Source organism: Carettochelys insculpta, chromosome 14, assembly GCF_033958435.1.
Source record: "Carettochelys insculpta isolate YL-2023 chromosome 14, ASM3395843v1, whole genome shotgun sequence".
Classification (NCBI taxonomy): Eukaryota; Metazoa; Chordata; order Testudines; family Carettochelyidae; genus Carettochelys; species Carettochelys insculpta.
Window position 1 is genome coordinate 37,124,689 of NC_134150.1, and position 12,590 is coordinate 37,137,278.

A 12,590-nucleotide genomic window follows, 5' to 3' on the forward strand; every position below is an offset into this window, starting at 1 on the left:
CCCCCAGTAGATAGCACTCTAGACCATCACTCCAATGGACTATTTGGAAGATGGACATGCCACACAAACGGCAGTCTGCGCCATTACAATGGCCTTTTAAAAGATCGTGTTTCTGGGAACAGTACAAAGTTGCTGCCTCTTCCACAGTGCAGAAGCAATCCACAAACCATGCTTCTTGCTGACAATTTGGCTCTAGGCACTTTGCAAAAATACATAAATCTGTTACCTTCACATTTTCTGATATTTTTCACTCAAAAATGTGGCACACAACTTTGCTCTATCGTTGTTCTTTGAGTTCTGCAATAAAGACCAGGTTCTGTTATAAAAACAAGCAGTCCTGTAGCACTTTAAGGACTCACAAAAATGTATTAGGTGATGAACTTTTGTGGGGCAGACCCACTTCTTTAGGTTTTGTTACGATAATTGCAACCACTGTAACAAGGGCAGGAAAAAAAGACGCAGTCCACGTTAAAGATTGTTAAGTGTTGCAAGTATAAACTCAAGCCATTTTTTAAATATGTTTTTAACTGAGCATCTGAAATTGTTGAACTTTTTCTGAATCTGTGACTAATAAATGTCAAAATCAATTTATATCCTCCCCCTCTTAAAACAAACCGGCATCTGGGTTGACAGAGGATTTGAAAAATGCCCAGATTGAGCTATATGCTCTCTGAATTAGCTAGCTATGGTTTACAAAATGGGTTTGCAGGGGAAATGTAGAGAAGATTAACGTGGCATTCCCATCAGTGAAATGAGTTTGTAGACTCTGTCCTGTACAACCAGGGCAACTCTTTAGGGCACATGCACAAAATACCCCATTAATAGCATCATATTCATTAGCTCCCTTGCTCCAAACACAAACCCACATTTTATCTACTCTGTGCCATAACAGATGTAAAAAGTAGCTTAGTGAACGTCCTATGATTTCCCCCTCTTCTGGGCTATCCCTCAGTGGTGTGGGGTTTGTATGGTGATATAAAAAGGACAAAGGCAGAATGCTGTTCTATCCAGCAGATTCCTGATTGCAGTAATGGACGTCTGGGGGATATGCAGCCAGGCATTAGTTGAAACCTGCAGCCTGCAGTCTGCTCTGATGCCAGAATATAAGGAAATGTAAAGATAAGACTAATAACACTTTGCATCTGCCTTTCTGCAACCCCTGTGCGCATGTGCATACATGCGCGCACACACACTTTTCTGGCTCTGACTAGACAATAGGATCTGACTCTGTCACACAAGCCATGGATTGAACACACAGAGACTACACTATCAACTTTCTGAATGTTGGCCTTTACGTTCTTCACTAGACTGTGATTGTCAGAGGATTCTGCACTGAATGTATTTTTATCATTGTACAGATTAAATGACTGGGACACCAAAGTGCATGGATACTGCAGAAGTGCATCATACAGCTTGGCCATGTCTACACTTACTAAAACTTCGAAATGGCCATGCTAATGGCCAAACTGAAGAATACTAATGAGGTACTGAAATGCACATCCAGCGTCTCATTAGCATGCCGCTGGCTGCAGCACTTTGAAAGCGCCGCAGTTTGCTCAGGAATAGGGAATTTCGATGTTGGTGGGGTCGCAAACTGCAGCACTTTCGAAGTGCCACAGCTGGAAGCATGCTAATGAGGTGCTGAATATGTATTTCAGCACCTTATTAGTATTCTTCGATTTGGCCATTAGTATGGCTATTTCGAAGTTTTTAGTAATTGTAGACATAGCCCTTATCTTTAAATCTTTGGCCAGATCAGAGTTTTCTGATCATCTTTTAGAATTCTAAAACAATACCACATATGAAAACTTATCAGCTTGGGACCAAAGAAAGAGAAAGATGCCAGCGTTTATTTTTGATATTGAGAGGGAGGCGGTCTCTGTCAGTCATTGATAGATGTTACTATAGCATTTTACTGTCAATAGAAAATTACTTGGACGCTGGCTACATGATACAGTTTTCTATTTTGAATATTTTCTAGATTATCATTAAAAAATCATCATCACTCTGCAGCTAACTTAAATAGACAAAAGCAAATGGAAGTCATGCTGCTAAGGAGCTGTAGCGCATATTTACCATTCACATTTTGTGCCTTGTGCAGTGCCAAACATCGGAAGACCAAAGTTTTGCCATGTTATACACTAAAGGTTGAACCTCCCTAACCCAGCATTCTCTGGTCCAGAAACATCCATGGTTTGGCATGATGTTAGTTAGCTGGATGTCCACTTATCATGGGAGTGGTCAGGTTTTCTGTAGTCCTGTAAAGTTTGCTTACAGCCATCAGTACTGGCTCTATGTTCTGTGCTGTTATTTAGCTCTAATTTACTGCCTGTCTTCTTGTATCCATTTTAATCGCAGCTGTAGGTATTAGGAAGGCACAGAGTGATCTAAAACCGCACTGACAATCAGATCCTAATAAGGTCTTGTTTTTCAACATGTTAGAGAAAAACAGAAAATGACAAGCCACTTTTGTTTGTTTTGGCTTTAATTTGAAAAGGCACCAGTCTACACACAGCATGAAAAAAAGTCAAACCACGTCAGTTCATTCATCCATCTAGACTGATACTATGAAATACCATTGAATCAAAGGGCCTGTCCATAAATCTTCCATCATGAAAAGCAAGCTCTCTCTCTCATCTCAGTAAGCGATCAGCTGATTCTCTGACAATATCTTTGATACACACTTGTTATTCTCATCATAGCCAGCCTAACTTCAGGTGAATAAGTGCCCCTTGGGAATACATGCTTGAAAAATTTCAGATTCTTTCATTTACACTGTTTTTCCTTACAGGGAATATTTAAAACTCCCTTTTTGTTCTAAGGCTAATAATGTGGTTATTTTTGAATTGAAAATGATTAACCTGTTTCAGGCAGAAAACACACATTAAATTTCACAAGGATGAACATTCAAAATGGTTTTACTAGAACCATTACAAAACTGGGCTACTAACATGTAGGAGCACCTGACTATTCACTATGGCAACACTAATGAACGCCACTCCAGTGTAAGATCTGAATTTATTTATCAGGCTTTTAAACTCTTAAATCCTTGAGTATCTTTAAACATGGATAATATCCTCCCTTTAGGCAAAACTGATATTTTATATATAAACAAAGGCTGATACTTACTTCAAGAGCCATCAACCGCCAATTTTCAAATGAGTGGACTCTGCACTATGAAAATACATCAAGAAGCATATGTATTGTCATTCCTACCTGATATTTAATGAGTTCCAGAGGGACCATGTTTATCCTGTAAAGTCCCAGTCCTGAACGTTTGACATCCATGAGATTTTTGTCACAGCTTCCAACAACAGCAGAATTAAACCCCAATTGCCTATGTAGGGTGTAGAAGCCTTTCAACTTCCACTCGTTTCATTAGGACAATCAAATTTTCAAGAGAGCTCAGTACCCAGCTACATTTTTTTCAGCCATATAAAGGCCTAGATTTTCCTGCACTTGCTCAGCACCCAGCAGTTCCCATTGTTCTTAAAGGGTGCTAAGCATGTCTACAAAACCTAGGACAAGATGGTATTCTCTAATAGTAACTGGTTTGATTTTTTCCCCCCTCCAAATGTGGATCCCTCTCATGGTGTGTTCATGCCAAATTTATGTGGGTCCAGAACCTTTTAACTAGCAACATCCACTGGGGCCGCATGTGCCCTTGGCATGCCTCTGACCCCTCACTTGAGGACAAAGACAAGTGCAGGCCCAACCACCACAAAGAGCTTGTCCACATGGGAAGTTATTCTAGAACAGCTCTTTCAGATCACTTCAGGAGCAGACCCTCTTAATCTAAGAGTGCCTTATTCCAAATTAGTTTAAGCCAATTTGGAAGACGGCTCTGTTATTATGGAATAGAAGTGTCTACACATGGAGTTAATAGAAATAAGTAACCCACTTTAAATTTATACCCAAGCTCATTTCACATTAACTTTCATTTGCACACAAACCTGCCACTTCCTCTCACTATCTGACTTGGTACACAATGGGGGTGTCTGTCTGATCCCAGGTATTATTAGAAATATCAGATAGTGCCCCCATCCTCATCCTATCAGGGAAGCACCAGTTTTATAACTAAAATAACTGGTTTCTTGTCTTGTTGGCAGTTATATTTACTCTACATCACTGACTGATTAATTAGGTCAAGGTGCTTTCCCACCACTGACGGAACAGAGGACAGATTCCAATGGACACTACTCATGCCAGAAGATTCCAGAAGTTCTGAGTACTTATTTCCACAAGTGAGAAATGCAGGAGCCACCTGAAGAATTTACCAATCTCCTCTTAACATTTTGCATATGAGCCAAATTATTCAAAGGCAGTGAAAAGCTCTCTTTGGCAATATGCAAAACTACAATTCAAGCTGAGCAAACAAACTCAATTTTCCTTCAAAAATTTTGGCAAAACAAGATTCTTCCCCTACAGGAAGTTGGTAGTGATTTTTTTAAATTTGTTATCGGGGGAAACCCCCTGGGTTTCCTTAATATGTTGACATATGACATACCTGATGACTGTATGCAATGGGTTTTGGAACCATTCTTATAAACATGAGAGCAGCATGGTATAGGCTAGTTGCCACTGCTAATGTGAAAACCAGCTGTTCTATAAAGATGACTTTGTTCTGAGGAGAATAGCACGTACGGAATCCAACCTCTCTGCACTGCACCATCACACTGAGAAACCTGCCATTAGCTGAAGCCAGGAAACATTTCATCTCTTTAGCAGACACTTAAAACAGGCCACACAGTAAGTGGGAAGCTTTTTGTTTAGTGAATAAAAATAATTTATGTTAATGTCATTTTTCCTGGAATTAAATAGTACATCTAGACTTTGATATTCCCTCACCTTTAGTTGCATAGGGGAATAAAAAAGTTTGTGTAAGCCTATCAGGAATTTTGTCAGGATTTCACCATGCCTTTCAGAAGCCAAAAATTCTACACTCCAAATCTGATAACAGATACACTGAAGAGAGTCATCCTACTTCCCTGGAGACAATAACATCTAGTATGAACGTAACCTGAATATGGTACATTTTAAAAGATCTCATGTAACATTCATAGGGAAAAACTTATTTTAATTTATTGCTTTACAAGACCAAACCTGGCTTTATTGTTATTAAAAAGCTTCTTACAAACTTCTAAAATACCTAAAAGCATTTATGAAGTTTTAATATATATCTGAAATTGTCATAATTAGATCCTAAGCAATAGATTATCTTCTTTTATTTAGACCCACTGATTTTACTTATTGAACTGTAAATTTGAGTGACAGCAATATGCAAATCCTATGTTATAACATAACAAGAAAAAGTCACAAATACAAGGTATCTTATTGTTCAATTGCAGCAAATGATTCAGTGTTGGTGCTTTGTACTGTACTTTTTAAAAAGAAAACAGATGAATGGTCAAAACTAGAGGTTTTAAAAAAGAATAAATGAAACAGGAATTTAAAAAAAGAGAATGACCTTAGTGAAGAAGTTTCGTAGACTGCTCTTCTGCTTAAACAGCTGAACAAAAATTTGTCTTCCACTGTTGCTTTTATCTTGTTATTTGGGTACTGATCTATCCATGGCTTTAACATATTAGTGTGCCATGGAGCTCCTCTGTGCTTTTGAAGATGTAGCTTAAAAACTATACTGATCCTCAGAATGACAACAGTGGCAGAGTCCAAAGTCCCAATAGGACTGAGATAATCAAATCATGGGACTATCACAGTACACACAAATCACAACTGGCTTGTAATCTCAAGGAGATGAGTTTACTGGTCCTTTAATACACATTCCAGCCCATGTGAATGTAAAGTATGACAAAAATTCAACCAGGCTTCAAGTATCCAACAGTGCAAGCAAAGAGAGTAATCATTTTGGCAAATTATGAAATTTTGCATTCTGCTGTGACTAAGAACACAGCCCATTATTTTATTACAAACATTCTCTTTTAAATAGTGTACATTTAAAGTCTGCTACTTTGTTGAAACTGAGATACCAAGGAAAGAACCTGTTCTGAGGCTTTGATATGTTTTGTTCCAAGGTATCCTTCACTGTTACTGGCTGTGTCCTCTAAGAAATACCGATAGTTTACCATCATGCCACATGAAGCAGTGATCCCACGGGGGCTTGTGTCTGCCATCCAATTTAATCGCCACATCACAGCACCATTCTGAAGGTGAAAGTTTGCCACTGGATTAAGGGCATAACCACGGTGTTTCTCCCCATACAGGTACCAAGCACAGAGTCTCATAAATGGTACTTGCAGTGCTTTTACCAATCTTTCCGATCTCACCCATTCATTGTTTGTTAAGAGCCTCTTTAGCTTTTCGGCAACAGGTTCACCTGTGATCTCAGAGATTTCCCTGCATTCAGCATCTGTAAACAATTCACTTCTTCCCTCTTCCACTGTTTGTGAGGACAGAAGTCCAGTGAACCACTTGGTAAATCCTGGAATAGGTGACAGACTAGAAAACACTTTGATGTGAGGAAATTCCCCCTGGAGACCAAAGGAAAAAACAAAGAAAAAACAACAAATCAAGCAAACAAATCAAGCACCACCATTGCTTTTTTAAATGAATGAGAAGTCTGACTCGAAACAATTGCTAAATATTCTAAAAACCGTTCATGACAATTTATTATGAGGGGGACAAATGGAAATGAGAAAAGGTTATCTTCTTTAGCCAAAAGGACGATATACTACATTAGCTAATGGTGCATGCAAACACCCATGCAAAATTCACCTCTGTCAATAACAGATTAGTTTCAAGTGTTTGACATTGAGAACATTTTTCTTTTACACCTAATCATTATTATCTACACAATAAACCTCACCTATGGGTATGTGTTCTGCCCATCAATGTAATACTGGGGTATATTCTATTAGGGACAGAATCTAATAAATAAAACAATAACTCTACCCACAACAGTAAAGTAAAAGAATTTGGTCACTGCAAGACTTTTCTGCATCTTTATTATAGTTTTCTCACAAGCAAATTTTCTGACCTGAAGAAACATGTGTAGTCAGGGAGCTGTGGAAGGATTAGATTAAATATCTATAATAAACACAGGGGGCTTCTTTCTATTAGATACTTTAAGATAAAGCAGTGTAGTTTTTTACATTTTTGGTCTTTAGGATGAAATGGTGCCATGTACGATAGGATTTTTCTATATATGACATTTACTGAAGTTTGAGAAGTGATTCAGCAGTGGTGAGGGTGTGGGGCAGGAGGAAACACTCTTCATATTATTCATGTGAACTGCAATGCTGATGACAGTTTAAGCTAAAAAATTAAGTTGAGAATAACAGAGTTGATTCTATCACTCAACATTTACAGAATCAGTTGGAGCATCTCTTCGGTACTAACAGATACATGAACAGAAACATTCCTTTGGTTATTATGATGAAACTTCATACCAGTTTTAAGCACATAGACATCAGGACTAGATGAGACAACCAACTAATTGTTATTTGGATTTAATGCATCAGCAGTTAGTTTGTCTTGCAAGTCCGGAGGCTGTAGGAGGTTGAAAGAAGCCAAAGTGCAACAACCCAGAGTGCTTTTTTAATTACTTTTCACACTGAGGGGAAGGAGATCTCAGACATTTGCAAGTTTTACTATAGCATCTTAATGTCAACTGAAAATTGTTTTTGCAATATCCTTATCTATTTTGAGTATTTTCTACATTATCATTAAAAAATCATCTGTGTTCAGATGCTATCTTAAACTGACAAATGCCAATGGAAGTCACGCTTCTAAGGCACCGCACAGCAAATTTACTCTATACATTCTAAAATATAAAACAATTCCCTATTAAGTGTCAGACACAAACCCTGGAAGCAGACCCCTTCGAACACCTGTATGTCCACACTTAGGGCCCAATCCCCTGAGTGCTTATAGATACCCAAAGAAGCCAAAGAGCTCTTACAGAATCTAGTCACATAGAACAGCTTTCAGGACTGGAGCCTAAGAAACCTGAAATATGACACACACACGCAAAACCCTAAAATGTGTGCCTGCATAATTTAATATTCTTAAAAACAACCAACATTTCTGCAGTAATAAAACACGAGTTTGGTTAAAATTCTACACTGAGCCCCAACACACCAGATCAAAATACAGTTCTATATCCACTGTTCCTATTAAAAAATAAGTAGCCTGTTTGAGACCCAATATAATATAGGATCTGGCAGTGCAGTTAGCTACTTTTGACTGAGTCCCTATGATAGTCCCATTCTTGCTAATCTCAGCCCTCTTAGGGCACAGAGATATCCCAGACTCAAGAGATTTCCCATTACACTTGTCAGAGTGAGCTGGTTGTGGCTGTCAAGAAGTCAAGACAGACTGCTGATGGGGGAGATGATGGCAACTGGGCAAATGCTCCTGTGCCCAGCATTTCAAAGGGGCTCAGAGCTGCCAAAGTACCCGTGGCTGGAGCTCTGGGCCCCTTTGAAGTGCTGCAGCAGCACACACCGCTGTGTGCAGCTGTGCACATGGGGAGGTGGGGTGGGGGGACTGTACCACGCTTTGAGCAGTACTGACAGCTGAATGCCCAAGTCCCTGCCCCTTCCACCCTTGGCCACGCCCCTTCCAGGGCAAGAGCTGGGTCCCTTCCCACCTTGCCCTGGGGCACGCAGTGGCTGTTGGCCCTGCTGAGTCTAGAGAATCCTTTGGTTCTTAAGTCTCTGAAGGATGGATAGAGAAAATCCACTCGCACCCAATCACTGGGTTTCAACTCAGGGCTTTTAAATTAGACAGGCAGTTTCAAGACTCAACTCATCCCATTGTGCCATGAATTCTTTTCCTTCCTACCTCCCTTGGTTCTACACACTTCCCCTTTCTGTACATCTGGTCCCTTTGTTACTGTGCCTGTGCTGGAAAGAGGGTGAGGTTCCACAGGATATGCGTGATGCTAACATTGTAACGTTGTATAAGAACAAAGGAGACAGAAGCGACTGCAACAACTACCATGGAATCTCCCTCCTAAGCGTCACTGGTAAACTGTTCGCTTGCGTCATCCTTGGCACACTCCAGAAGATTGCTGAGAGGGTGTACCCCGAATCGCAGTGCGGATTCCGCGCAGAGAGGTCCACCGTTGACATGGTCTTCTCTCTAAGGCAGCGGCAGGAGAAGTGCAGGGAGCAGAGAAAGCCACTCTACATAGCCTTCATTGACCTGACCAAGGCCTTGGACTTGGTCAGCAGGGATGGTCTGTTCAAACTGCTCCACAAGATAGGCTGTCCTCCACGGTTACTCAAGATGATCCAGTTGTTCCACAAAGACATGAGAGGAACCATCCAATATGACGGCGCATTATTGGATGCTTTCAGAATCAGGAGTGGCGTCAAACAAGGATGCGTGCTTGCTCCGACATTGTTCGGGATCTTCTTCGCACTCCTCCAGAAGCATGCCTTTGGATCTTCAACAGAGGGCATCTTGCTGCACACAAGATCTGATGGGAAACTGTTTAACCTTGCAAGGCTGAAAGCTAAGTCTAAGGTGCGGGAAGTCCTCATCAGAGACATGCTGTTCGCAGACGATGCTGCTGTAGTGTCTCACACAGAAGACCAGCTTCAAAAACTGCTGGATCAGTTCTCCAAAGCGTGCAAGGACTTTGGGCTTACCATCAGCCTAAAGAAGACAAACGTACTCGGTCAGGATGTTGCTGAATCCCCATCAATCAGCACTGACAACTATACGTTAGAGGTCGTCCACGAGTTCGTTTACCTCGGGTCCACCATCACTGACACCCTGTCATTGGACACTGAGCTAAATAGGAGGATCGGAAAAGCGGCCACAACTCTGTCCAGACTCAGCAAGAGAGAGTGTGGAACAACAAGCTGTACACTCACACCAAAATGCAAGTCTACAGAGCCTGCATCCTCAGCACCCTCCTTTATGGCAGCGAGACTTGGACTCTGTATGCCCGCCAGGAAAAGAGGCTGAACGTCTTCCACTTGCGCTGCCTCAGGCGCATCCTTGGAATATCATGGAAGGACAGAGCGACCAACACCGCCGTCCTCGAGCAAGCTGGAATTCCAACCATGCACATCCTCCTCAGGCAGTGTTGACTCCGCTGGCTTGGTCATGTCCACAGGATGAAGGATGGAAGGATTCCAAAAGACATCCTGTATGGTGAGCTAGCCTCTGGCAAAAGACCTCCCAGACGCCCCCAGTTACGCTACAAAGATGTCTGCAAGAGAGACCTCAGAGAGGCAGACATCGAGCTGGACAACTGGGACGAACTAGCAGATGACCACAGCAGATGGAGGCAGGGGTTACACAAGGGCGAGATGAAGATCAGACAGCTAGCAGAGGAGAAGCGAGCGCACAGAAAGCACAATAAAGACTTGCCAGACACCCACTACATCTGCAAGAGATGCAGCAAGGACTGTCACTCTCGTGTGGGTCTTCATAGTCACAATAGACGCTGTAAATGAAGTTCTCAATTGAAACTTTAAAGGGTGTGATCCATAGTTTATGCAGACTGAAGGATGCCTACTACTACTACTACTACTACTACTACTGTCTCTGGGCAGCTTCTCACCAGTTTACTGACAGGACTGTCCTTCACCAGTTTGCCTGCTTCTGGGTAGCTGCCCTGTCCCACTCCTTCTCAGCTCTTTTACTCTCCTAGATTGCTATGAACCTACTAATCCGTCCTGAGAGGCAGCTGCTGCATTAACTCTTGTGTCACCAGCATGGGACCTATATCTCTATATATAAAAAACCGAATTTGAATGTAACTTAAAAATGGACTCCCCACGTCAAACATTTAGAAATTTATTTGCTGCTGAAAAAAAGTCTTAAAAGAAAACCTCAAATATAGACTCGGGAGTAAGGCGATAGCTATTTTCTGCCAAACATCACAATCCAGCAATTGAGGAAGTACATTTAGCAATCGGAAGAAAACAAAGCAAGCTGCTCATAACTTTAGAATGTCCTCCTGAACAGTCATTATCTACTATTACCAGATAGATAAAGATCCTGTTAGTGAGGAGGACAAACATTCATTCTGCAGATATTTGAGGAAAAAAAAAGCCAAATACTTGTTAACCAAAGGAATTCAGTATCTACCTCTTACATGTTTAACGATACTGCAGCAGTGTCGCCAAACCAATGCCACAAAAATCATCACACTGACAACCCTATAATGAAAAATCAGAGATACTAACACAATCCCTCTATTTCTAATTAATCTTTCCCCTAAAGAGCTGAAGGACAGCTTAATTCTGCAGACAAATGTTGAGACTATGTCTACACCGTGCTCTGCCCAGCACCACTGACAGCAGAGCTATGTAAAATGAGCTTCTTGGGATTACAAATGGTGTGTCATTTACACACGCCCAAAGCTCATTACCATAGCCCCGTGTGAGTTCAGCGTCGGCAGAAGCGGGTGCCGGCACTGTAAAGGCCGTGTGGACGTGCCTCTGCCAGCTAACTCACCTCTGTTACCAGTCCCTTGTGGCTCACGGAAGGGGTGGAACTGATAAAAGAGGCATAGGGGACTGGCAATAGAGGCGGGTTAGCTGGCAGAGGCACTTCCACATGGCTTTGCAGTGCCGGCACCCCCTCATGCCAAACTTTCGCGAGCTATGGTGATGACCTTCAGGAATATGCAAATGGCACACCACTTGCAATCCCGAGAAGCTCATTTTGCATAGCTCTGCTGGCAGTGGCGCTGTGTAAAGCGCCATGTAGACCCAGCCTTACTGTTTTCTAGAAATTCAGCCAAGTCACAGATACATAGAAAACAGAAAAATTGTACACACCTGACTATTCAACAACATTCTTCTTTTAGCTATGGTAGTAGGTTTAAAAACCTTGGCGAAAAATGTAAGTCTACTGTACAATTTATTAAAATACATGATTTAAACCGTTAACTAACTGCTCCAGTACATGCTCTTACCATGAAGTGATCTCCAAAGACTGAATCCTAAAAATGCATCTCTCTTCCTGTCAAAACTCAGCACACAATTCAATTTTAAGCAAGAATGAGATGGCCAAACAACTCAAGTTACATAGGTTAATACAATATAGCTCTGGCAGAATTAAAGCGGAACACTGAGCAGCATAACTCTGCATACACACTTTTAACTACATACGAATATAATTTGGACTGTCACGGGGCTCAAAAGGAATGAAAATCAGAGGAAACTGGGAGCACAAATTCCTCTGAAAATCCTTGTACCTGGAAACTAGGAAACAGTTTCACAGGTTCTAAGAACCTGAAAACATGAGGTCTCTGAAGAATCTCAGTAAAAACATAATACACCGTGAAGAGTGATCAATTTACACAAACCAATGATTTTCCAGGATAAAAAGTCTAGGGCTGCACCTCTGGGTTAGGGTGCACAAAAGTTTCAGCTACAAAAAGATAAAAATCTAAGAAATCTGTAGGCAGTAAAGCTCAACCTCTCTGTAAGAAATAAAGTTATTTCAATATATTCTTAAATTTGGGGTTTTTACAAATTTGCCTGTGCTTTTATTAAATTAGAAGAATTACTTATAAATGCTTTTTTTTATATATATATATATACACACACACACATTATATATATATATATATATATATATACACATACACACACACACACACA

General features: G+C 41.0%; 1 protein-coding gene across 2 annotated transcripts in view; it reads right to left on the bottom strand.

Annotated features, from left to right (window-relative positions):
* Nucleotides 1-2,477: 2,477 nt before the first annotated feature.
* The window catches only part of MLYCD (malonyl-CoA decarboxylase), a 51,163-nt gene continuing 41,050 nt past the window's right edge, over nucleotides 2,478-12,590 (bottom strand). For both annotated transcript variants that reach the window (XM_075008867.1, XM_075008868.1), the window contains exon 5: nucleotides 2,478-6,488. In XM_075008867.1, the coding sequence (XP_074864968.1) occupies nucleotides 5,955-6,488 (534 nt within the window). In that variant the 3' untranslated portion in view covers nucleotides 2,478-5,954. The remainder of the gene's footprint in view (nucleotides 6,489-12,590) is intronic.